Source organism: Platichthys flesus, chromosome 5 (assembly GCF_949316205.1).
Source record: "Platichthys flesus chromosome 5, fPlaFle2.1, whole genome shotgun sequence".
NCBI lineage: Eukaryota > Metazoa > Chordata > Actinopteri > Pleuronectiformes > Pleuronectidae > Platichthys > Platichthys flesus.
Window position 1 is genome coordinate 1111524 of NC_084949.1, and position 25119 is coordinate 1136642.

At 39.2% G+C, this 25119-nt stretch overlaps 1 protein-coding gene across 5 annotated transcripts in view; it reads right to left on the reverse strand.

Moving 5' to 3' along the window:
- tenm3 (teneurin transmembrane protein 3) overlaps positions 1-25119 on the reverse strand; it is a 198728-nt gene that overhangs the window by 39011 nt on the left and 134598 nt on the right. For 3 of the 5 annotated variants that reach the window (XM_062387317.1, XM_062387316.1, XM_062387321.1), the window contains 11 exons: positions 23335-23520; positions 22224-22250; positions 17336-17482; positions 16526-16656; positions 16283-16371; positions 15246-15365; positions 13780-13912; positions 13261-13389; positions 11138-11269; positions 10438-10573; positions 3323-3466 (listed from right to left, as the gene is read on the reverse strand). In XM_062387317.1, the coding sequence (XP_062243301.1) occupies positions 3323-3466; positions 10438-10573; positions 11138-11269; positions 13261-13389; positions 13780-13912; positions 15246-15365; positions 16283-16371; positions 16526-16656; positions 17336-17482; positions 22224-22250; positions 23335-23520 (1374 nt within the window). The remainder of the gene's footprint in view (positions 1-3322; positions 3467-10437; positions 10574-11137; positions 11270-13260; positions 13390-13779; positions 13913-15245; positions 15366-16282; positions 16372-16525; positions 16657-17335; positions 17483-22223; positions 22251-23334; positions 23521-25119) is intronic. The other 2 variants (XM_062387320.1, XM_062387318.1) reach the window with 1 other exon arrangement.

Below are 25119 nucleotides of genomic sequence, written 5' to 3' on the forward strand. Positions count from 1 at the left end.
GGGGGCAACCAGAGTTATTTTCTTTCATTTCTTTCATTTTCTTTTATCTTAAGTCTGATCTTACTTTGATAGAGACTATTTTTGTTTTTAACTTGAAAAGGCCGTGCACAGGAACTCACTCGCTCGCTGGCCGAGCTCAGAGACTTTCTTTCCAAATCCACAGCTGCGTCAACCGCTGCTCATCCCTGCAGAAGAGACGAAGCCGAATCCCGTTCCAAGAGCAAGAGACTTCGCTCTTTTTCGGTCCAGCGCTGACCTCCGTTGCAACCACGAGACCCACCGGAGCACCGCTTAAGAGACCAGGACACTGATTTGTTTTCCAGGAATCCGCCCGTTCGCACGCATCCTGAGGTTTAACGACAGATTCACTGGACTTCCGGGAAATCCGCGCCCCACGCGCAAGCAACAGCGGAGGTCACAGTAAGAGGCTTTATTGTCTGGGCAGAGACTAGTTTAAATACTTAGCGTGTCATTTGTTTGATTGTATGTTTGTTTGTAGATCGCTGATCTGTTTTTAGCCGTGCTACACGGCGGGCCGAGACGACACATCCGGTTTCTTTGTTTACTGTGTTTTTGGGAAGAGCGCGGTACAGAGCCGGCGCTTCCTTTTTGCGTGTTACCGTCAGAGATATTGTGCGGAGATTTACATCTGTTAAAAGATAAATCTCACGTAACTGGACTGCCTGCTTTGCTAGTAGTTGTCTCTGACGATGTTTCTCTCTCTCTCTCTCTCTCTCTCTCTCTCTCTCTCTCTCTCTCTCTCTCTCTCTCTCTCTCTCTCTCTCTCTCTCTCTCTCTCTCTCTCTCTCTCTCTCTCTCTCTCTCTCTCTCTCTCTCTCTCTCTCTCTCTCTCTCTCTCTCTCTCTCTCTCTCTCTCTCTCTCTCTCTCTCTCTCTCTCTCTCTCCTCCTAAACCTGTTTTTACACACGTCCCGACCTACATTTATACATTTCATGTTACATGGAGAAATCTAGATTTAACGAGCATTTATACATCTCGACGCCATTCGGCGTCAAAACCACGAGATAAGAAATCTCTTTGTCTTAAAGATCCCCTTTGTTAAGGTCAGTGACCAGCAGCCATTTTGCTTTTCGCAACGTGGCGTCACTAAGGTAACCTCCATCTTGGAAGTACGTGAATGTAACATCACCTTGAATTCGGCCAGAGGACGTCACCACGTCATTACGCCATAGCCACTCCCCTTTCTCTTTCTTACACACACACACAGACAGGCAGACACACACGACCACACACACACACATAGATACTCCGTATTACATGTGTGACAATTGTGATAAGTGCTGCTGCTGTTGTTACCATCTTTGAAATATTGGAGTTTGTTAAATGAAGAATCATTGAAATAACATTAACTTTATTTCCCCTTTTTAATAAATACTTTTGTAATTAAAGTATTTGTATTTCTGTGATTATTTGTGCATATGTATGTGTATACAGCTGGATTACTATAGCCTGTGTTCGAACTTAAAACCCTTCATTGTTTATTATATAATCATTAATACTAAATATTGAGATTATTAATATAACCTATATCATTGAGACTGATATTTAAAGATTGAATTGTTGGTCCCTGTAACCAGGGTGGTGCCCCGCGACAATAAGCAATGATTACAGATTTGTATTATTCTTAATTGATAATTTTATTGTTTTCATTAATTATTTTAACTATTATTAATGGATAACCGTATCATTTCTAATTAAATGTGTTACTATTCGTAATTAATAGCTTTATCATTTTTTGATTATTTTTAAGAAATAATTGTTATTTTAATAATCATATTTCATGATTATTAATAATTAGCCAACGTCAATTCTACTCCTACTATTGCACAACACAGTTCTCTTGGATGTTTTGAGGAAATTTCTTACAATCTCATTAATTCACCTTGCTGTGTCAAGAAAGCTTAGACCTGGCAAGTATCATCATGCTATGCCACTTCAATGTCTAGGAGCAGATCTACAAGTTGTTGGAGCCTCTGACAATCTCTTTTTTGAGCTTTGGGAAGTCATCCAATCTGTTTCAGACAGAAGCTTGAATTGCCTCTGGAGAGCCATAACACTTGTCAACCCTTTGCCTGAGAATGGTAAAACCCATACAAGGATTATTATGTGCACTGCCCTTATCCTCTTAGCTCAGTGCAGTGACTCCCCACCAGGGCACTAAAGCTACTTCTGTGTTCACACATGTATTTATGCTGTGCAGTCAAATTTACCAGGTAAACCCAAGAAGTTCAAACTTTAGCTCATGTATCCCCTACTTGCAATCTAAGCCACATACAGGTTTCTCATATGACCAAATGAGTGGGACAAATTTAATCAAGAATCTAAACTTTTCGAGGAGGATTTGAAATGGAATGACCAATGATAGACCTATTTCGTTTACATGGTGCAAGTTTCTGGGTAACAGTTCTGAAGCAAACTTTCTCTTGCACTTTTAGCTGTGAATATGATAGATTTTCAAACTCTTCAAACCATGTTGCTAAGAGCGCTTAAACTCCATTTCAGAAAAAAACCTTTTTGCAGACTTGAACCCCTCGAAAATATCAGAACAATGGGGTTCAGAGTTTGCCTTTCACAAATAAAGAACACAGCAGGAGATTATGTCAGAAGTATTCACTACAGTATAATTATCTCTGGGTGGTGCAACATGCATAAGGCAGTTGTAAAAAGACATGACACCTGCATCGGCCCTTGTCATCAAAAGTTATCTTCCCCTGCTACATCCTGCAATTTATTTATTTATATATTTTGTGTTTTCTGATGTGTGAGATACACATCATCAATTTGCCCACTTGAATCCTCTAGATAATCTCCTTTTGTATTCTCACATGGACTCACGCTGATTAACTAGTATTTTGTTCTCATACATCATCATAATTTCAGGAGATTATCTACCTACCTACCTCTATATCCCTCTTCTGTTTCCCTCTATAATCTCCTCCTGTCTCTTTCATCTTGCTCTCCATTAGTCAATGTTGATTGATCAACATAGGCTGAGCCAGGATGGTTTCACTCATGCTGTACTGCACTCTCCACTGACATCCAAATACTTGCCTTCTTGGAAAACATATGTGTGTGTGTGAGGAGGTGGGGGTGGGTCAAGCATTGAAGAAAAAATGATGAACACAAAATGTCCAGCTGTGTTAAAAGAGAGGGCAGTAGGGGTTTCTCACACGGTTTCTCACATAAATAAGTGTTTGACATTGATCTCAACACTCATCCAACACTGTCACTTATATAAGAGTATGTGAACAAGTAGCTGCAGTTTAACAGAACACAAGTGGTGTTTTGTTGTGACACCTACCATTTTGTACATCCAGAATGTGTTGTTTGTCCAGCGTCCATCCTCCCATGTTGGAAGCATCCAACTCATAGCCTTGTAAAGTGGCTGTTCTTTTCTCCCACAGGATGAGGTCGAGGCAGGACTCGTATTCAAACCCCACTGACACTGTTAAGACAGCACAAAGAGAAGTCGGTCAACTCTTTTATTTGACCTGTTATAAGTTCAAACCAAACTTAGAAGGAAAGCTTCTATGATTCAGGCCATAGGAAATAGACAACAAGTTTGAAGATGGAGTGGAGTTAATCTCATCCTTCTGCTCAAAAAGGGACCTCATTCGCTGGTCCATCAAACACATGCTCTTTTGTTTCTTTAACTGAGACGATACTTGGCAGGGCTGCGAGCCTATCTCTGAGAGGTACATCTATCAACTAATTCCACAAATGTCTATCTGTCTGTCTGTTTTCATGAGGAACACATATCTCGTGGATTGTTCATCTTCTCGGTTTCATACTTGGCATGCATTACAAATTGTCAGATGAATTTGAATACATAGTCAAACAGTGCCTTGTAGTCAGTAGAGGTGTGAGTGTGCCTTCAGTCTGGAGACCAAGTTGTACATGTCCTCTTCTATGTTATTGGATTTAACTACAGCAGTCGGTAACTGCCTGGGTCAAACCATGAATCAAAAATCGTCACCAGATTATTTGAAAGTTGATTTTTATTTCACCATATCTAACTGACACTGGCAGGAGTTGCAGGGGCTGATCTCCTTCATAGCAGCCAAATACATAGTTCTACTGCTGAAATTGCCCTGCAATGTAAAACCAGAAGTGGGTTTTTTGCTATGATGCTTTATACAGAGCAGAATTACGAAGCTTTCATTTTGAAAAGTTACGAATGTTTTTTGGTCTGAAGATTGTTTCTAATAGTTAAAAGACCTCTGAAATAGATGACATACACTGTATGAAAACATAATAAAAGTTTAGTCAGGAAACCTCAGCCACACTATGAAATCTATAGCCGTTCTCAGACATGTCCTGCAGAGGAACGATACAGCATTGGTGCAGACTTTCTCTGCAGTTTGCCTTTTACACATGCACAACACTGCAGGAGCTTCTCTGCTGAGACAGCAGCAAACCTCAGCACCTCAACATCAAGGTCTGCCCTCGTCACCACAAACTCTCTAGACATCTTTGTCTGTGTTTTCTACTCCGGAGGTAGAGTGGGCCGTCAACGAGAAGGTTGGCGATTTGATCCCTGTTTCCCCATTCCATATGCTGAAGTGCATGGAGCAAGATACTGAACCCCACAATGCCTTCGGAGACTGTGCCGGCAGTGTGTTAGGTTGATGTATAATAGAAAAGTGCTCCTCATAAATGCACTGTATTCAAAATGGCAAAACCCTGTACTATAAAGAGTTTTGAGTGTTGTATTGTTAAGCACATTGAGTGGTCATCAAGACTAGAAAAGTGATATATAAATACAGACATTCTCCCATAAAGATGCAAGACTGTATCATGAAAGAGGTCATTATACAGTTATCTATGTGAAGGAGACAATCATTGTTTTGCCTATCACATCTCTTTCCAGAAGTGGTAGCAAATATAAGTCTTATTGAGGACTAGCTATTGAAAGGTTGAGCTGAGCTGCCTCAGAGAGACACACAAACAACCAGGGACTAATGAGAGACAGAGCTGTGCTAAACTGTAAAGCTATATGCCAGCCGAAAGTGCTGGATTTATGTTATATTTAAGTTTATGTTTGCACCTGTTTTACTAAATATGCAAATTAATGATGAGTCATCTGTGCGCACCAGAGTTAACCATGGTGTTCCACAGGGCTCTGTGCTCGGCCCAATTTTATTCTCATTATATATGCTTCCACTAGGAAACATTATCAGGACACACTCAGTAAATTTCCGCTGCTATGCGGATGACACCCAGCTATATTTGTCAATAAAACCTGAACAAAGTAATCAATTAACTAAACTTCGAACGTGTCTCAAGGACATAAAAACCTGGATGACCTGCAATTTTCTCTTATTAAACTCAGATAAAACAGAGGTTTAAAATACTTGGCCCCAAACACCTTAGAGAAGCATTATCTAATGATATAGCTGCGCTAGACGACATTGCCCTTGCTTCCAATGAAACAGTCAGGAACTTGGGAGTGATCTTCGATCCTGATTTATCCTTTAATAGTCACTTAAAACAAATTTCTAGGACCTTTGTTACATCGAGACTGGACTATTGTAATTCATTACTATCAGGCTCGAGCAGGAAGTCGTTAAAGACTCTACAGATTGTCCAAAATGCCGCAGCACGTGTCCTGACGAGAACAAAGAGAAGAGAGCACATTTCTCCTGTGTTAGCATCGCTACACTGGCTTCCAGTTAAATCTAGAATAGAATTTAAAATTCTCCTCCTCACCTTCAAGGCCCTTAATAATATAGCGCCTTTTTACCTTAAAGAGCTGTTAGTACCATATAAACCCGCTAGAGCACTCCGCTCCCAGAATTTAAGCCTACTTGTCGTCCCTAAAGTCTCTAAAAGTAGAGTAGGAGCCAGAGCTTTTAGCCATCAAGCCCCTCGGCTGTGGAATAATCTACCACTTTCAGTTCGGGAGGCGGACACCATCTGTTCGTTTAAGAGTAGGCTCAAAACCTTCCTTTTTGATAAAGCTTATAGTTAGAGCTAATTAGTGCGCCAGAACGCTACTTGTTCTATTTTATGACACATGACACACGGAGCTTCTCTTTCCAGCTTCTCCTTCCTCTTCTCCATCCCTATCCCCCTTCCCCGGAATCCCTTTGCTTTATCACCCGCAGATCAAGGGCCTCAGTGGCCGCACCATGGATTGCGGTTTGTGGATCGCGCACCGGGGGTCGCGGGGTTGGATCCTGTGTGGCGGATTCTGAGTCATGTGGGCTGATCGTGGTGCTAGTTGCGGACCCTGTGGCGCGTTGGCATTGGGCACGGGCGGTGGACCAGGACCGCGGTGGTGGCTTGTGATGGGTCCTGGTGGGCGGCGGTGGACTAACCCTAACCCTAACCCTTTTAACAGGGTAAAAATATGTAGAAACCTCAGAGAGAGCCACATGTGAGGGATCCCTCTCCCAGGACGGACAGAAGTGCAATAGATGCCACGTGCAGGACAACATCATCAATAATCAAAGTCTCTAGCAGCATTGATGAAGCACAGTCCATGCTCAGCAACCATCTAGACCACGATCCACCATCCAGACCAGACGCCACTCCAGTCCTCAGTCACCGTCCACCGCCGCCCACCAGGAGGACCCATCACAAGCCACCACCGCGGTCCTGGTCCACCACCCGTGCCCAATGCCAACGCGACACAGGGTCCGCCACCAGCACCATGATCAGCCAACATGACTCAGAATCCGCCACACTGGATCCAACACCGCGACCCCCGGTGCGCGATCCACAAACCGTAATCCATGGTGCGGCCACAGAGGCCCTGGATCTGCGGGTGATAAAGCAAAGGGATTCCGGGGAAGGGGGATAGGGATGGAGAAGAGGAAGGAGAAGCTGGAAAGAGAAGCTCCGTGTGTCATGTGTCATAAAATAGAACAAGTAACGTTCTGGCGCACTAATTAGCTCTAACTATAAGCTTTATCAAAAAGGAAGGTTTGGAGCCTACTTTTAAACAAACAGATGGTGACTGCCTCCCGAACTGAAAGTGGTAGATTATTCCACAGCCGAGATGGCTAAAAGCTCTGGCTCCTACTCTACTTTTAGAGAATTTAGGGATGACAAGTAGGCTTGAATTCTGGGAGCGGAGTGCTCTAGTGGGTTTATAAGGTATTAACAGCTCTTTAAGGTATAAAGGCACTATATTATTAAGGGCCTTGAAGGTGAGGAGGAGAATTTTAAATTATATTCTAGATTTAACTGGAAGCCAGTGTAGTGATGCTAATATTGGAGAAATGTGCTCTCTTCTCTTTGTTCTCGTCAGGACACGTGCTGTGGCATTTTGGACAAGCTGTAGAGTCTTTAACGACTTCCTGCTGGAGCCTGATAATAATGAATTACAATAGTCCAGTCTCGATGTAACAAAGGCGTGGACTAGTTTTTCTGCATCTTTTTGTGAAAGGACATGTCTAATTTTTGAAATATTACGCAAGTGGAAAAAAGCGGTCCTAGAAATTTGTTTTAAGTGACTATTAAAGGATAAATCAGGATCGAAGATCACTCCCAAGTTCCTGACTGTTTCATTGGAAGCAAGGGCAATGTCGTCTAGCGCAGCTATATCATTAGATAATGCATCTCTAAGGTGTTTGGGGCCAAGTATTATAACCTCTGTTTTGTCTGAGTTTAATAAGAGAAAATTGCGGGTCATCCAGGTTTTTATGTCCTTGAGACATGTTCGAAGTTTAGTTAATTGATTACTTTGTTCAGGTTTTATTGACAAATATAACTGGGTGTCATCCGCATAGCAGTGGAAATTTACCGAGTGTGTCCTGATAATGTTTCCTAGTGGAAGCATATATAATGAGAATAAAATTGGGCCGAGCACAGAGCCCTGTGGAACACCATATTTAACTTTGGTGCGCACAGATGACACATCATTAATTTGCACAAATTGGGAGCGATCAGAAAAATACGATTTAAACCAGTTAAGGGCGGTTCCATTAATGTTAATTAAATGTTTTAGTCTTTGTAATAAAATTTGATGGTCAATTGTGTCGAATGCTGCACTGAGATCTAACAGAACGAGGACAGACACAAGTCCCTGATCTGAGGCTATTAAAAGGTCATTAGTGACTTTTGCCAAGGCTGTCTCTGTACTGTGATTGGCTCTAAACCCCGATTGAAAGTCTTCATATATATTATTTTCCTGGAGAAACTCACACAGCTGATTGGCTACCACTTTTTCTAAGATTTTAGAAATGAAGGGGAGGTTAGATATTGGTCTGTAATTGGCTAAAACCTCTGGGTCTAGGGTGGGTTTTTTGAGTAGGGGTTTGATGACAGCTATTTTAAAAGACTGTGGTACATAACCTGATGATAATGACAGATTGATAATGTTAAGTAACGAACTATCAATTAGGGGCAGAATTTCTTTAAGTAATTTGGTAGGAATGGGATCTAAGATACAGGTTGTTGGTTTAGAACCTGAGATTAATTTGGTAAACTGATCACGGGTGATCAGAGAGAAGCTGTCTAAGTAATGGGTAGGATTCTCAGCCGTTTCTGAGATCTCTGTTGTTGGGAGGGTATTAGTGCCAATTGAGGGCAGGAGATGGTTGATTTTATTTCTAATAGTTTGAATTTTATCATTAAAAAAGGTCATAAAGATATTGCTATTTAGGGATCGAGGAATACTGGGTTCGGTGGAGGTGTGACTCTCTGTCAGCCTGGCTACAGTGCTGAAGAGAAACCTGGGGTTGTTTTTATTGTCTTCTATTAGTTTTGAATAGTAGGCGGCTCTTGCTTTGTGGAGAGCCTTTTTATATTCTTTAACACTATTCTTCCACTCTATGAGGTTTTCAACATTGTTGCTGGAGCGCCACTTCCTTTCTAGTTTTCTTGATAATTGTTTTAACTCATTTGTCTGGGAATTATACCACGGAGCTAATTTACTATAAATTTTCCTCCAGAGTTATAGGTGTCTTGTTACTTTCTTCCCTAGGTCAATGAAAGAGTCAAATTTAAGGTGAAAATATTAAAATGGTATGCTGTATGTAGAAAACTGGACCCACATGTAGGATGGGAGCATTGAGGAAATTAAATTAAATTCATTGGCTTACTGTCTTTCATGGAGGCAGATGGGCAGGCAAACAAGCAAGCGGGATAAAAACTAAATCGGCAGCAAGTAGGCAAAAAAGTAAGTAACGTCCCACACAAAGATGAGGAAACTTCAGGCAAATTAACAGATAGAGTTATAACTGAACAGTTATAAACAAACAAAACTAGAGTGGTAAGGATTATGGACCACAGGTGAACAAAGATCATATACACAGTGAAATTACATGTCCAAAGACCTGAAATGCAAATTCAAAGTCTATTGAAATATATAAACAAAGGTCAAACATTAAATCCACAAAGTAATGTTTAAGCAAAAATCGGGGGAGCTGCTGATGATTCAGACATATTATTGTATTTAATACTGTACCACAATTAATCCATGAGTTCAATTCGTTATTTGTTTAAAATTAGCCAGCACTTTACAGGAATTAAAACAATCTATTAGTACATAGACGAATAGGTGAATAGCTAAATGGAAAGAGAAACGCCGTAATAGTATTACCTTCGATTACTGTGGACATCAACCCATTATTTAACAAATACAGTACTGTTTACCTATTTAACACATACATATTAACATGATTGCAATGCAGGCAGCATCATTTCCATCACTTGCCTGGAGAGTGGAGGAATATAAAATAAATAACATTTATTTAGTTTATAAATCTACAGAGCTGAACTATCACTGAACAACACCATGACATCTTCCTTGAGAAGTTTAAAGCACATAAATATAATGGCAACTATTGAAAGAGTTGTTGTTTGTGTTTAATAGTGAATCCATGGCAGTAAAATGAGCAACAAGCCAGGTGGCTTTCTGCCAAGGTTGTTGATGACAAATGCAACCAATACTTGAATGAATGTAGGTATGCAATTGTTGAAAGATAGTTTTTTGAAGGCTTAATGAAGCCCCCTTGTAGCTGTTCAGTCCAACAAAATCCATCCAGCTCTGTTGGTCACTGACCAGCTGCATCTTGATGGGTAACTTTTTTTGAAAATGATACTCATTTTATTCAAAATACTTCAAAACAATTGCCTTTGATCACAATATCAACACAAGTCAACTGTAAAATCATAATTGAAGCCACTCTTCTTGTTTGCATTTCTATATTAGGTGTAATAAAAGTAAACCTAGTTTTCTCATCCACAGACGTCTGCTGTGAAGGTTTTCACAAAAGCACAATGCAGTCTCACATTACAGCAATTTAACTTTAATAAAACTAGGCTCAGCTTCAAAATCTTACTTTGGAAAGCAAATGATCTGGCCCCTCTGTACTTGGAAAGGTTGTGTCTACTTCAAGGTTGATTTTGAAAAGTGAACCATTCTTAAATTTACGCTTTTGTTCCGGAAAGTCTCAAAGAACTCACCAACTGCCTCAGATAGTCCATAGACGCGTTGGGCATAAGCATCCGTCTTGTCCCAGATAAAGGTGTATGATAGATTCGGTTGGGCAGGGAACCATTTCTGGAAGAGGCGACCCACTACTGCCACCATTAGGTGAACCTGGGGAAACAGCATCAGAAACAAAGATCACTATATGGTCTGGGGCTGAGGAATATTACAAATCGGTGTGGGTGAAAGTGATTCTCAAGGCCCTTTCAGATAGAATGCGGTTTGCACTTGCCACAGTTTTCAGCACACAGCCCTCAACCTACCTAAATCTGCACAATGTGGGGATTTAGGGTTTGATTGTTTGTTTACACAATTTCATTACCTACAACACGCTACCTGACTGTTAAAACATACTTGACATGTTTACATGACTCAAAGTGTGTTGGGTCAGTTATAAAGACTGAGCGGGTTTTTCACATTACATTGTGCTTGGATCAGGTTCAGACAAAAAAGTAAGAATGCGTGTCAGGTTCTGATTGCAGTTTGTTTTCTATTTGAAAGGGCCTTTTGGATAAAGATCTTTGAATGATTGTAAAAATAGTGAAACTGCTGTATGAATGCAGTTAATTTAAAGTTGCAGTGATGATGAGCTGAGGCAGCTGAGGCAGCTAACTGTTGGCATTCTGTACTGATCTGCAGTGGCTTTGGCTATATGTTGTAGATTACATATCTTACCTTCATCAGGTTGAAAGGTATAGATGACTGTGTCATGGTGACTTTGAGGACTGGTTTATATCCCGCTGCTCTGGAGCTCAGATAGATAAGGTTAAGGTCACTGCCTGGAATCAAGGTTTCTTCATGTAATACCTGCGGAAAATAATAAAATGACACAAAAAACATATCACCCTATAACAGTATTTCACTTTCCCGACCCGTATCTATAGTATTATGCAGGCTGTGGCTGACGGGTAGGAGCCGTCATCCAGAAGGTCAGCAGTTCAATCTCAGTCTTCCCCATCTGCATGGCGAGCTGTCCTTTGAGCAAGACGCTTAACCCAGAATTCTTAGAAGCTCATGTTCTTACATCCACTATTAATTTTTAGGGACAGTTCACCAAACAATATAACTTCACTCCTCACCACTATGCTGAGGGCAGAGGTGGGAAGTTACTGCACAGTCGATTTTTCACGTATCTGCAATTGACTTGAGTATTTATTTTCCTTACAGCCTTTGAATTTTACTCCCTGCATTTGCATTCATTCTACACACCTAACTTCCTTAAACCAAAACCTCCACTTCGAGCAGGAAATAAAAACAGGAGATGAGTGTTAAACAAACAGCTTTGGAAATAACAAAAGAGATATATGACTAAGGCTTCTTCCATACTACCACATTTTAATTTTAATTTCACAGCTAAATGAGCAGTGTGTTTATAAACTGTTCTCATATGTGGAAACATCACAGACCGCTGCAGCCTGAACAAAGGTGTTAGAAACATATCCAGGTCTGATTAGCCTGTGGTTGGCCAACCTTACTAGAGGGGGACTTGTAATTAGAAGGCCGAAAAAACTGATATATTTGAAGGTGTGAAACTGTTCTGGTATGAACTCTTAAACTGCACCATCGCCTTTTAATCAGCCAAGCATTTAGTGTGCATTACAAATCCATTACATCCCCTTTAAGACTGCCCTCTCACTGCTCTCCTCTTTAATGGACTCCAACAAGAGCTAAGTAGCAGCTCTCTATTCAGGTACTTCTGATTTGCACTCAGGCACGCAGTCAAACACACTTATTCATTGTCAGCCTGCTGACATGCACATGGCCGTGCAAAAATAATTATCAAATGCTGGTTAAGGGTTGTACAATATATAAAAGTACTCTAAGGCACAATCCCATTTCACCCCTTGTACCTATGTAGGGGTGGCTGTGCAAGGGATGTCCCAAAACCTGTTTGAACGGAGGGGTAGGGCCGAGGGGTAGGGCTCTATACCCCTCCAAACTGAGATTTTGCAGACCCTCATTTCGAAAGGAGGGGTACCCAGAATGCCTTGCGAATCACCGGCAAACTGGGAGAGAGACCCAAAAACGTAGTATTGTCTCAATTAATAATGATATAATAATTGTGATAATGATTGTAATATTTAATAACATTGCAATGTAATATGGTCACTTTTTTCACAACAAATTTAAACACAGACACATACACACGCACACACAAACACACACACACACACACATACACACACAGGCATGAGAACACTAGTGTGAGATTAGGGATCGTATTATTTTGTCAATATGGATGTACTTTTAATTATATTTATAAAACCTAAATATATTTTCAGTACATTTTTCCAGATAAAAAGTGGGATTCAATAAATTGAATTAAAAAGTTCCCCAAGTCCATGATGATATTTCCATAATAAATTGGTCCAACCAACAGTCCAAACCAAAAATGTATTCAGTATAAAATGAAATATAATTGACAAAAGCTGAAAATACTCACATAAGCTAGTACATACAAATGTTTAAAGGATTATCGTTGTCTTAAGGACTGTGGCCTATATTATAGTTTGCCGCTCTTTGTCTAAATTCCTTTTTGTTATTGTAAGCATTTAAACTGCACACTGTCAGAAGATATAGTTTACTCTTCTGAATGTATTGGTACCACAACACCCTAGAATTAAGTAAGATAGCTGTATCATGAGAACTGCAGCCAAATTTCTTAGAACCCCAGAGAAGAAAGGAGCAGAGCTGTTGACAAATCACCACCTGCAGTTGAATTAGATCTTATGAGGACGTTTTCTGAAGGAGGACCTGTGGAGCTGGAAGGCAAACACCTTCCCTTAGGTATTTCTAACCTGTGTTTCAGGTACGATGGGGCCATCCTCGGGTGAACTCCTATAAAATGTAGACAGAGGAGAGGCAACAATGACAGGACTGGGCCTGATGAAACCACTTAGGTCACAGCTAGGAATGTCATTCTCCTCCTGAAAGAGACAGACATAACATTAGATCAGTAACCTTAACCTTTGACCCTGGACATTCTTGAGATATCGTTCACAGGAATAGGATGTTTGTATGTCCCTAACTGAAAACATAATGCCCCGGGTCAATGGCTGTTGCCAGCATGCAGGCATAATAACGGAGAGCTTACTATTTAGAGGTGAAACGTTTTCAAAAATCCAAGCAAGTCCAGGAAGATTTCAATCAATCAATCAATCAAATTTTATTTGTATAGCCCATATTCACAAATTACAATTCATCTCATAGGGCTTTAACAGGGTGTGATTTATCTGTATACTGGGAAGCATCAGTGCATGACCCTGTGCATGTGATTACAGATGAATTTCTACACAGATGGCAGTAACACCACCCACCTTCTTCATGACAAGTGTGTCCATCACATAGAAGACATTCCATGGCACCCACACCGTTCTGTACTGAATGATGAATGGAGCACGCTCAAAACTCAGTGTCAGAGATGCACCACCATTGGCCAGGAGATCGAACCTTCAATAGATTACAAACAAACAAACAAAGACATATGTAAATGTGCTCCATAGATTAATACATAAATGTGTAGTGTTTAAAAACACTGCTATTAAATGAAGACAAATACAACTATAATCTAAACAATGTAAAATCATTCAAACTTTCTGACTGAGTTGTGTTAGCCTGGAAATAATGGAAGCATGTATGAAAGCAGGATTTACCCTCAATAGTAACTTGGCTCTTCAGTATTAAACTAGGAAGTTGTAATTGACTAACTTAAATTGTTCCATTACATGTTTGCCTCTGTAATTTACCAACCATTTCCTTTTAGTGTGTGTACTATGAGTGCATATGATTACATATCCATATGCTGTTGTGTATGTGAACATTTGGGTGGTCCAGTTATCACTCATGTTGAGGGAACCTAAACCTGTTTACGATATCCAATTTCTGTAGTCTTACACTGTTACACATTACAACCTCTTTAGTAGATGGATGGAAGAAGAGTAGAGCATATACTTCAAAGTGCAGATACAAATCTAGTCAACGTCTAGAATAGAATCTTATAAATCTTATAAACGTATTAAATATAAATAACAGTCAGGCAATGGATAAACATTTTTATTTAAATTTAAAGATTTTTGGCACATACATATGGCACTTAATATGATTTTCATAATACTCAAATCCTAAGATAAACTAATAGTCCCACAGTTTGTGCAGTGAAGAAGTGCATTATTCTGCCTGTCTGTCTCTCTCACACAGCACTGTGTACTGATCACTGATCTGCTTCATATAAATGTATAAATGCTTTCGGGATATGACAAACAAGTTTGTGCGACATGAGCCTTAGCAACATTGCAAAAAAAAGTATATTTGTCTTTAATAAAATAATTTTTTATCTACCATTAACACTGGAATTGATTAAGGAGGATGAAGTGAAATGAGCGAGTGGTACAGTTGTGATATAAATTCCAACTGTGCTATGTTGAAAAGGTGCAGAATGGTCAGCAGCACCTGTGGAATAACTTTACTGGGGAGAAATCCGTAGTATATACAGTATATAAACCGAACGCAACTTGGTTTGTTTCAGCAACAGATGTGCAATCAGAAGCCTGTAGGGGACAAAAGTGCTCACAGCCTCGAATCTCTCCTCCAAATCATAAGGTACCTTATATATTGTTGGTAGTTCTATGTTCTGGAAATTCTCAAGTTACAGTACTTTTCGAAACTGAGAGGGAAAAACATCAATTGTTTTATATAAACCAAGTTGCACCAATTTTATGACGGGATGCACTAACCCAAGGTTATACATATTGTGTATAGACATAAATAATAAATAAATACACACATGCCATCCTTGCGAGTTACAGTGAATCCATGTTCATGATAGTGAACAAACGTCACATTGACGCCAATCAGAGGTGTTCCATCAGCTGTCAACACCTGACCTCGAACAATTGAAACCAAGCTGGCGAGAGAGAGAGAGAGAGAGAGAGAGAGAGAGAGAGAGAGAGAGAGAGAGAGAGAGAGATTAGCTTTATTAAATCTTCAACATTCAATATTTACGTGATTTAAGAAATAAATTGTTATTTTATTGTAATGAACTGAGATGACACTGATTGAGAGAAGAGGAGCCCTGATTCCTAAAGTCATGTCACTTTTATTTCCAAGTGAGTATGGGGAACATTTAACATGTCTCTTATCGAAAAATAATTAATACCAAAAGAAGCCTTACACACACACACACACACACACACACACACACACACACACACACACACACACACACACACACACACACACACACACACACACACACACACACACACACACACACACACACACACACACACCACACACACACACACACACACACACACACACACACACACACAGTGAACAATTGAAATAAAAAATAAAAAAGAGAGAAAATACTAAAAGAAATGGGAAGATATGCTGAAGCCCTGATTAGGTCATAGTTCTCTTATTTGTACAGGGGAAGCCTTTTCGAACAGCATACAGCAGTAACCACATTATTACATCACTATAACAATTGTTATCTAATTGTATGTTGAATTTATGAAACTGCAAACTGTTTTCATACTTCACGGAAACATTACTAACACCAGTTTAGGTAATTTTTGACATCATACCTGATGGTTATAACTTATTACTCTCCCTTTAAATCAACTGCTTATGAAAATTTTATAAAAACACAATTTGAACGGCTTTTAAAACCCAACTATTATTATTTGAATGCAAAGTCTACTTATTGCATTGAGAAATTGCACAGCAAATACAGTAGCTGAACATAAACTGTAGACCTGATTACTCTACAATTACAGTCTGAAATGTGTTTGCTTGTGTAAGTTTGTACATAATTACCTTCTATTGAAAGGACTGTCTCCGGTGATTACATGGGTGGATTCAGGACCAACTAGAAAGTGAATGCGCTGGTAGAAAGACCTCGCAGCCTAAGAAAGATAAAAGGAGATAAGAAGATAGAGTGATGATACTTCCTGTCACCCTTACTTGACATATTTTATTGCACGAAAAAATTATATCAGTTTTTACCCAGAAATAACCCTTGTGATTTTTTTGATAACATTTCTTATTGGAGCTTTTTACCTGCTGAGGAGCCAATGATGTCAAAGACTGACTGAGCACCTCTCCTGGGTCAGGTGATCCCCTACAGTATAGCTGGTTTTGACAGGAGGGCTGAAAACAGCAGTCTGGATCCATACAATCAACTAAGCCATCTGAAACATACAAGATATTATATTCACAAACCTGAGAGGGAAGTGTACTTTATTTATACACATAATGAAATCCAACACAAAGTATTTCACCTAAAAGCAGTTAGGATTACTTCATCAACTAACCATTGTGCCGCCTAGCTTGTTTAAAGCAGGAAGTCGACATACATCCATCCATCTATCCACATACATTGTAATGTATGCATCAATCTATCCATCATAGAATGAAATCAAACTTAGCTCTAGATGAAACTGTAATCAACAGGTCACAGTAAAAAATAACACAGTTTCTTTAATATATGTGAATCACAACTCAAAACTTTTGGGTACACACACAAAAACATGTTTCTCGTGAAATGTGACTATTCTGTTCAAACCCAAAAATCCTCCACTTGATGGATTTACAAGTGTTCACAGCTGTCCTGATACAACAGATTTGACTCACGTATCAATAGAGTAAGTTGACTTCTGCTCCGGCACAATATATATAACTATATATCTTTTTTTTTGCATTACTCTGTGTCAAGTGAGGATAAGGGATCCGCTGACTGAATGCTGTTAGAGTCGTTTTTTTTCCCTCAGCTTTATGCATATCTGCAGCTTTAAATTACACGTTTTAAGTCATAATGACTCACACATGAATGGATCTATCTGCACATTGTACAAATATATATATAAATACCTCCTTCATTGTCCTTGCCATCAGTACAGAGTGTTTCCATGGCTACATGACACCCGTCTCCCCGCCATCCTGATTGGCAGATGCAGTGCCAGCCACTGGCCTCCAGAGTGCATCGTCCGTTGTTGTTGCAGAGTCCTGGGCAACCCTCTGCACACAGGGAACAGACCTCCATTTGAAAAGGGACCAATGTGAGTGAGGGGAATGGGGTCACAGGCAGCCAAGAGGTGAAATAGGTTTTAAAAAAAAAAGGTGGTTGAAGTACTGGAGCTCTGAAATCAATAGTTTTGTTTACAAAAGATCATCTTCCTGCCAAAAGATCATCATATTCAGTGTTTCCCTCTCAGCATGAAAACACCTCTGAAACAGCAATGAGACCCTGATGGCAAAATAAATGTCCACTGCTGAGAAAAATCCATCTGTGGCTGAACTGATTTTTCAGTTCAAACCAATAAATAATTCCTTATCATTGGATCAAGATCAAGTTGTAATTTGTCATGTTTGGTCTAAATTGGGGGGGGGACATGGTGGTGCAGCGTTATGCACTGTCGCATCACAGCAACATGGGTCTGGTGGAGTTTGCTTGCTTGCATGTTCTGACTGTGTCCACTATATTGGTTTGCTCCAGGTTCTCAAGCCTTCACCTGCAGTCAATGCAGATTGGGATGAGGTTAATTGGAGACTCTAGTCTGTACGTCTGAATGGGTATTTGTCTCTAAATATTGGCCTTGGGATACGCTGGCGACCTTTCAAGGCTCTATCCTGCCTCTTGCCCAATATCCAAGGATAATCCGTGTAGATAATGATGGAGGGATGCTCTACAATGGCGATGTGAAAGCAGAATAGCAGCTTAACAGTGTTTTACATACTGTTCATGACACATATTTCAACAGTGTTCACAGCCCACATTGGGGAAAATAGACTTCATGTGCAAAAATATACTTTAGATTGTAATTATGCATGTAAGAGCTGTGTGCTATCATATGTTCTAACGTTCATATGTTAATTCTGAAGTGTAGCTGTTCGGACTTCGGATAAGACAGAGTGTTAAACACAAGGCAACCTGCTTTTAGTTGCTCAGCCTAAGGTACTCTGTGAATGGTCTGATTGAAGTCAGCAGTTTTAAATTTAATATCAGGAGAAAATTCGATGTATACTTGTGAAGCAGTACCAGAGATTATGTGACTGTATACAAAGTCAATTAAATTATGTTATTGGACATATTTTTGCATACAATTCAAAATGTTTCAACTTGAGGGAAATTACTCACAAATTGACTTCATACATATACAAAGATGAGAGAAAAGGGGGAGAGCAAAGAGAAATAACGGTAAGATAATTTTGGAGCTGACGTGTACATAAACACAAATACAGTCCTATAGAAAGTCAGTGTGTCTGTTCCTAGATAACAAATTATATCTGTAGAGGTAATAAACTTGCTATTTGGTTGGTAATAAACATGGCATATGCAGACAGTTTGCAAAAATGATGCAAGATTGAAACTACTGAACTCTTCAGTATGACAGTTTTGTTATAATTATCACCATCATTTCTAACCAACACCTGCACCTGTCTGATGGTAGTGACGTAAATGCATACAAGCTATAGGAATTATGCAAGTCGATTCCAGCCAAACAGCACAACTTACATCATTCCAATGACAGCTCAGTAACATTCTATAATTCTATAAACATCCAGGGGTTTACTGGGGAGAATTTGAATGTCCTGTAAGGTCTAAATGCTGTTTCAGAGGCAATTTTTCACCACAGACTTTTCAGGATGAACTCAATGCTTATTTAGTTTTCAGGTTTAACCAAATTGCACATTAGCACAAAAGCTGTCAGCAGCTTCATTCAAAAATACCAGACTTCAAAAACCCATATTTGTTTACTCCTGATATGTATAAAGGCATATGGCCTCTGTAATGACCTTTCTCCAACAGAAGACCTGACTGAAAGACAGATAGGTAGACATATAAAAATGATCAATCCATTAAACTACATGTGAGGGACACAGACTGGCAGACAGACAGCCTTCAGTGAAATGCACTGATGTTGTAGTTTCACATGATTCATTCAGATTTCCTAAAGCTTAAATTTGCCGATGTGTGCTTTTGGTAAGAAATATATGTTATTGTTACATTATATAAGGAGGGAAATCAGGACATATAAACCAAACTTTTTTCAAGTTTAGTGGCAAAACAATTTCAGCATTGTTTAACATTGTTTTTCAAGTTTATCTGTCCAAGGTAAGTCTAATCAGATATTTAGGACATTATTCAGCCAGCCAGCTGAGAAAGATAAAAGTTTCTCTTGAAAAAATTAGAAATCCATGTGAAAACACAACAGGTAGACAGATACACAGCGCACAAAGTATAGGGAGGACAACGTTTTGGACTGCATGCCTCTGAAGGCTTTACTTTATGCCTGTGTTCACATTCCTCCATCTCAGAAAAGACATTGAGGCTGGCAACCAGATTGACAGATTTATAAACAGAGAGTACAGAGAAAACCAAGCATAGCCCCGAAAGAGAGATAATGAGGGACGGAGTTAAAGATATAGGGACAGAGGGTGAGAAAGAGAAACAAATAGACAGGGATATGAAGATAGCGAGATGGAAGACAGAAAGACAGAGAGCAGTTGGCTGAATTAAGACATATACATAACAAGCTTGTGGATGCAAGACAAAACATGATTCACACACCTTGGGTATGTTTTTGTGTTTATGTACGTGCGTGCATCATCATCTCTTTCTTTTTGATTTTGTGTGTGGTACAATAATGATGTGATCAGAGAAAAACAAACAGGACTGCAGAAGTAACCGCACAAGTACAACGCGATAAGACAAACAGACACATTGAGTGGTACTAAAGAGCGAAAGAAAAAAGGACAAAAAGAGGACAAAACTTGAAAAAAAATAAAAATAAGATTACTTAGAAAAAAACCCCTGAAAATTCAAGATAACAAAGCAGAGCGTAAAGTGGTTGTATTTTGGGACAGTAAGGCCTTTATTAAGTTTTTGGCATGAATTACCTTTGTATCCTGAGTATAGGAGAGGGCACGAGGGAGAGCGGGAGGAAAATTAGGGAAAAAAAGTAAATTGAAACAAAAGCAGCACCGCCAAATATACTCTCTGTGATGGACAGATAGAAATGGCAGCCAAAGGAAGAGGACAGGAAGGAAGAGATTGATCTTGGGGGTGCAATAAAGATGAGAGAGATACGGCAGTAGAACCTGTCTCCGGTCTTCATTCATATTGTAATCACTCAAGATGGAATAAGAACAAAAAGGCAGATGGAAAAGATCGAATAAATGTAAAATATCTAGTAAAATTATTATAAATCCTCCATAGAACAATTCTTAAACAACTTGTGATACTGCATCAGTCAAACAGAAATTTCACACACACACATCACACACACACACACACACACACACATCACACACACACCATTTAGATTTTTGAATGTTGTATATGAAATGTGACAAGGTAATTAAGTTCATCTCGATTTGTTTGTTAGTTTTTGTCAGTAAGCAACATTACACAAAAACTACTTGATGGATCACCACAAAACTTGGTGGGATGATGAGGTATGGGTTTCGGAAGATCCCATTATATGTTGTTGCTTATTCGGATCAGGGATTATTCTTTTTCACTTTTTTTTAACATTGTAGGATTTATTTTGTTTTGATATTTTCACCTATTTACCAATATAATTTTGTGAGGTCTTGACCTAACTATAGTAAGTGCCTTTTTTGTATGTTAGGATTTGGTGCTATAGACATATTTAATTTAATTTAAATTCAACTTGGCTAAAGTTTGCATTCTATCATTAAAATCTATATTTTACAGGCTACTTCCAGGAGATTTCTGATAGACGCAATATACTTAAACTTGTTGGTTTTGGTCATTGAATTGCCTCTAAGGAATTATACAGAAAGTCTTTACACTACAATTTCCCATGTTGGCAGTCAGAAGCTTAAGATCATTTAAATAAAAAATGCAATCGTGCAAAAAAAACTAGCAATTACAGAAATGCCATGACTGAAATAAATTATGACTTACATATTAAGTACAAAAGCTGTTTGTTTGAATGAGACTTTTTGAACCCATTCAAACACCTAGCTATACAATTGTGCATAAAGATAAAACAAGGACAGCAGAGGGGACAGCTCACAAGGAAACTAAGCTTAAAGCCAAGCCAGGATTTCGTAATCATACAACATACTTTCAGTATTATATTTGTCTGTGCTTTTACTGAGCTTGTTTTTTGAGAGTTAAAAACATGCCTTGACCATTGCACTGCCAGAAGCCACTGAGAGTTTGACATACGGTATCAACATTGGAATGAATTGAACAACAATTCATGTGTCTTTGGAGGAGTGGAATAGAATTTTAGCTTATTTTCCTTTTTGATCAACATATATTATAGTATGCAGTGAAGAGGACTTGTATAATTAGTTGACATAAATGTCCACCAATTCACGATAAAATAATAAAAGATCCAGAAAGCTAATGCTGCTAATACTGCTAATACTGCTTAATGCTCAACTTAAACTTTTTCAACAATATCATTTGGAATTTTTGTTAAGAGAGAGACACGGATTCTTAAACTAAAAAGATAAAGCTACTTGAACAATATATACACAGAGAAAGTTAAATATATACTAATTTACATTTACATTTTATTCATTAATGTTTAAGCCCAAGTCCTATGAATTGCAAATGATGTGGGAATGAGAGCCAAACACACAATGTACTGCAGATTTCCAAAATTTTAAGAAAACTGTCTGAAAAAACAGATAAATACCATAGTATGAAGAAAATAGCAAAGAATGAAGGAAGGAAGAGAAAAAAGCTCATGACAAGGAGAGGAGAAGAGTACTGTACCTTTGACTCTAATGTCCGGATTGTGAGCTTTAAGATGGAAGGTAAAAGAAAGACAGGGATTGACAGACACTTTAGTCCAGTAAAATAGGCAGAGGAACTACCCGAAAAAATATCAGCATCAAGGATCACAGCAGCAGCTGATCACAGAAGTGATTCATGAAAGCAGCAACGAATAAAAATGAAAGAAGGTTCAGTAAAACCGAGAAAGGAAAGAAAGATACATAAACAGAAAAGTTCAGGTTCCAGGGTGAGACTGACTACTAGTTAAACAATGATTTGCTCTTGCTTTTCAGAAAAATCAAAGGACATAATGTAAGTTGGGCAATGTCCAGTTTCTGAAGTGGAAACGATTCTGCCCTAGAGTCTAATGCAAGGTGTAAGCGTGATGGTAAGAGACAGGGGGACAGCAGCAGGAATCCTCTCCTTAGCTGTATAATCTGTGTGAACAAATAAGCAATGAGCTCTTGATGGACTTCATCTCACATCACCGTTGTTATGGTCTGCGTCCTCCTCTATGTGTCTCAGTGTGTGTGACTCTTAGTGACAGCATCTAAAACCAATGACTAGCTGTTAATAGAGCAGTCAATTTGGTGAGCTGAGGCTGCCATAAAGGTCGCTCTACTCATTTTATCAGTGGTTATGCATTGAACTCCTAAGATCCTCCACAGTTTCTCTGCAGGGGCTATGATCGCAAATGATCAAATGAAAGCTTATGGAATTTCACAGTCTTAACTTTCAATCATGACAGTTCAACCTCTATCAAATCACGATTAAATCCAAAGGTATGACAAAAGGGAACACTTGACCATACATCAGTGTGATGAGAAGTACCTGAAATAACTGAAATTATCTAAGAAAGTAAAACATTGACCTTTGACTTTGGTCTAATGAAAACAGATGACTACTATTCTTGCAAAGTTCATTCTGGACTGAATCTTTTTTATATACAAAAAATTCCAGTGGATAAATTCAATTATATGGGGGATTATAGCAGGGAACGAGGTGATGAGATGGGGCTTTTAGCAGTGTAGTAACTTATTTGCCTAATATCGGGTTATTTATCCTGTAGAGTGTGTATTTTAGCGCATGTGTGCTTATATGATCGACTCACCAATATTACAGTGCTCCCCTGTCCATCCCTGGTCACACTCACACTTCCCCTCCTTACACACTCCGTTCTTGCTGCACAATGGGTGGCAGGCCTTCTGGTCACAAACAGTCCCTGTCCAGCCCTCCTCACACCGACACACACCACCAAAACAGACTCCATGGCTGCCGCAGTTAACTTCACACACCTCTGTTGGAGAAAGAAAGAAAATCGTGCATTCAAATAATTAACGGCTTTGTGGAGGATCAATACTTTCCTTGAGTAAATGTAATTTACAGCATATACATTACTATACATTTGCATGGTGTGAAATATACATCATGATCACATAAAGTGTACATAAAAATCCACTGCACAGATTATTTTTGGAAATTTCCACTTCTGAAAAAGAATCTGAATAAAAAATGTATGTTTAAACAAGTATAAAATAATAATAAGAATATTAATTGTATAGCAGAATAAAGCTTCCTTCTCTTGCTGTAGCAAATAGGGCAGAAAATTGTACAGAGGGTGAAACAAACTGTTTGGGCGTGTTTATGCTTTAAAAACCAAACCGAGGAGCTAATGTCAAGCAGAATACAAATGAGTCTGACTATGAAAGGAAGACTGCAGCATCCAGCACCTTTTTTATCTCCCTTCTGAGACTGCGAGGATTGTTTGTAAAACAGCTCTGCCTCCAACACAGGTAGCTCTACTTGTGCAACTTATCTTAGACAATACTATGTGACCTGCGGGTCATTGTCCTTGACATCAGAAAACTCTATGATGAATGGGTCTCACTCACAGTATAGCTCCCTCTAGCTTTGCTCATGTTTGTAAACCTACTACCACTCCCTGACAGCGAGTGCTGCTGTATTTGCAGTGCTACAAACATGCTGTTGTGTATTTTGAATTGATGGCAGCAGGGCACAACTCAGCTGCTACAAGCTACCAAGTATCCAATCCTACATCCATACAGTTCATGTTTGCATCTATCCCATCATAATCCATACAGGCGTCTGAAATTAAGGATATGGTTAGTAGTATTACACATATGCATTTGGGATAGACATTCCTCTGCCACTAATAGACAATAACACATTAAAAGGGACGATGACTCAACACTGCTGTAAGTAAATCATTTGTTGCTGAAGAAGATGTGTATAATTCAGAGAGTCCAGATATCAGGAAAACCTGCAGTTGCCATGATCACAAGCCAAGCAATGGAAACAAGCTGAAAAATATCAACCAGAAACATCAACCCATATGATCAAAACTCATAGCATGTCTGTGATTGAATTGGAAATAATTGCACTAGTGACCGCTCACCGTCTCACACCAGAATGTGACATTAGGCATACAGTATATCTTAAATGACACAAACCCAGGTATGCCTGCTTATATTTTTAGCGTATTTCTTTAAAAGCATACGAATTATTTAAAACTCAGTGTAAATGAACTAGGGATGGGTATTCTATTAAATATTTTTATGTTAAAATTCAGTATTTATAGGCTATATTAAAATGCAGTGAAAATAGAAAAAACACAGCGTGTTTCCTCATTGAGATCTTTATTACAGTGGCAGTTACACTTGAAGATATGCGCTGCTGTACTCTTAAGCCCAGATGAGAGAGCAGGTAGCTGGATTTGACTGTTCTCGACCTCTCAGTCCAGTTGCCGTCACGCCCTCACTCACTTCCCTGTGGACTGACGGCCCGTGTGTGGACATGAAGCCAAGCGAGCAACGGAGGCTAGCTTCGGGCTGCTTCCCCCAGCTGCTAACATCTTCGCTGTGCTGCGTTCAGGGCA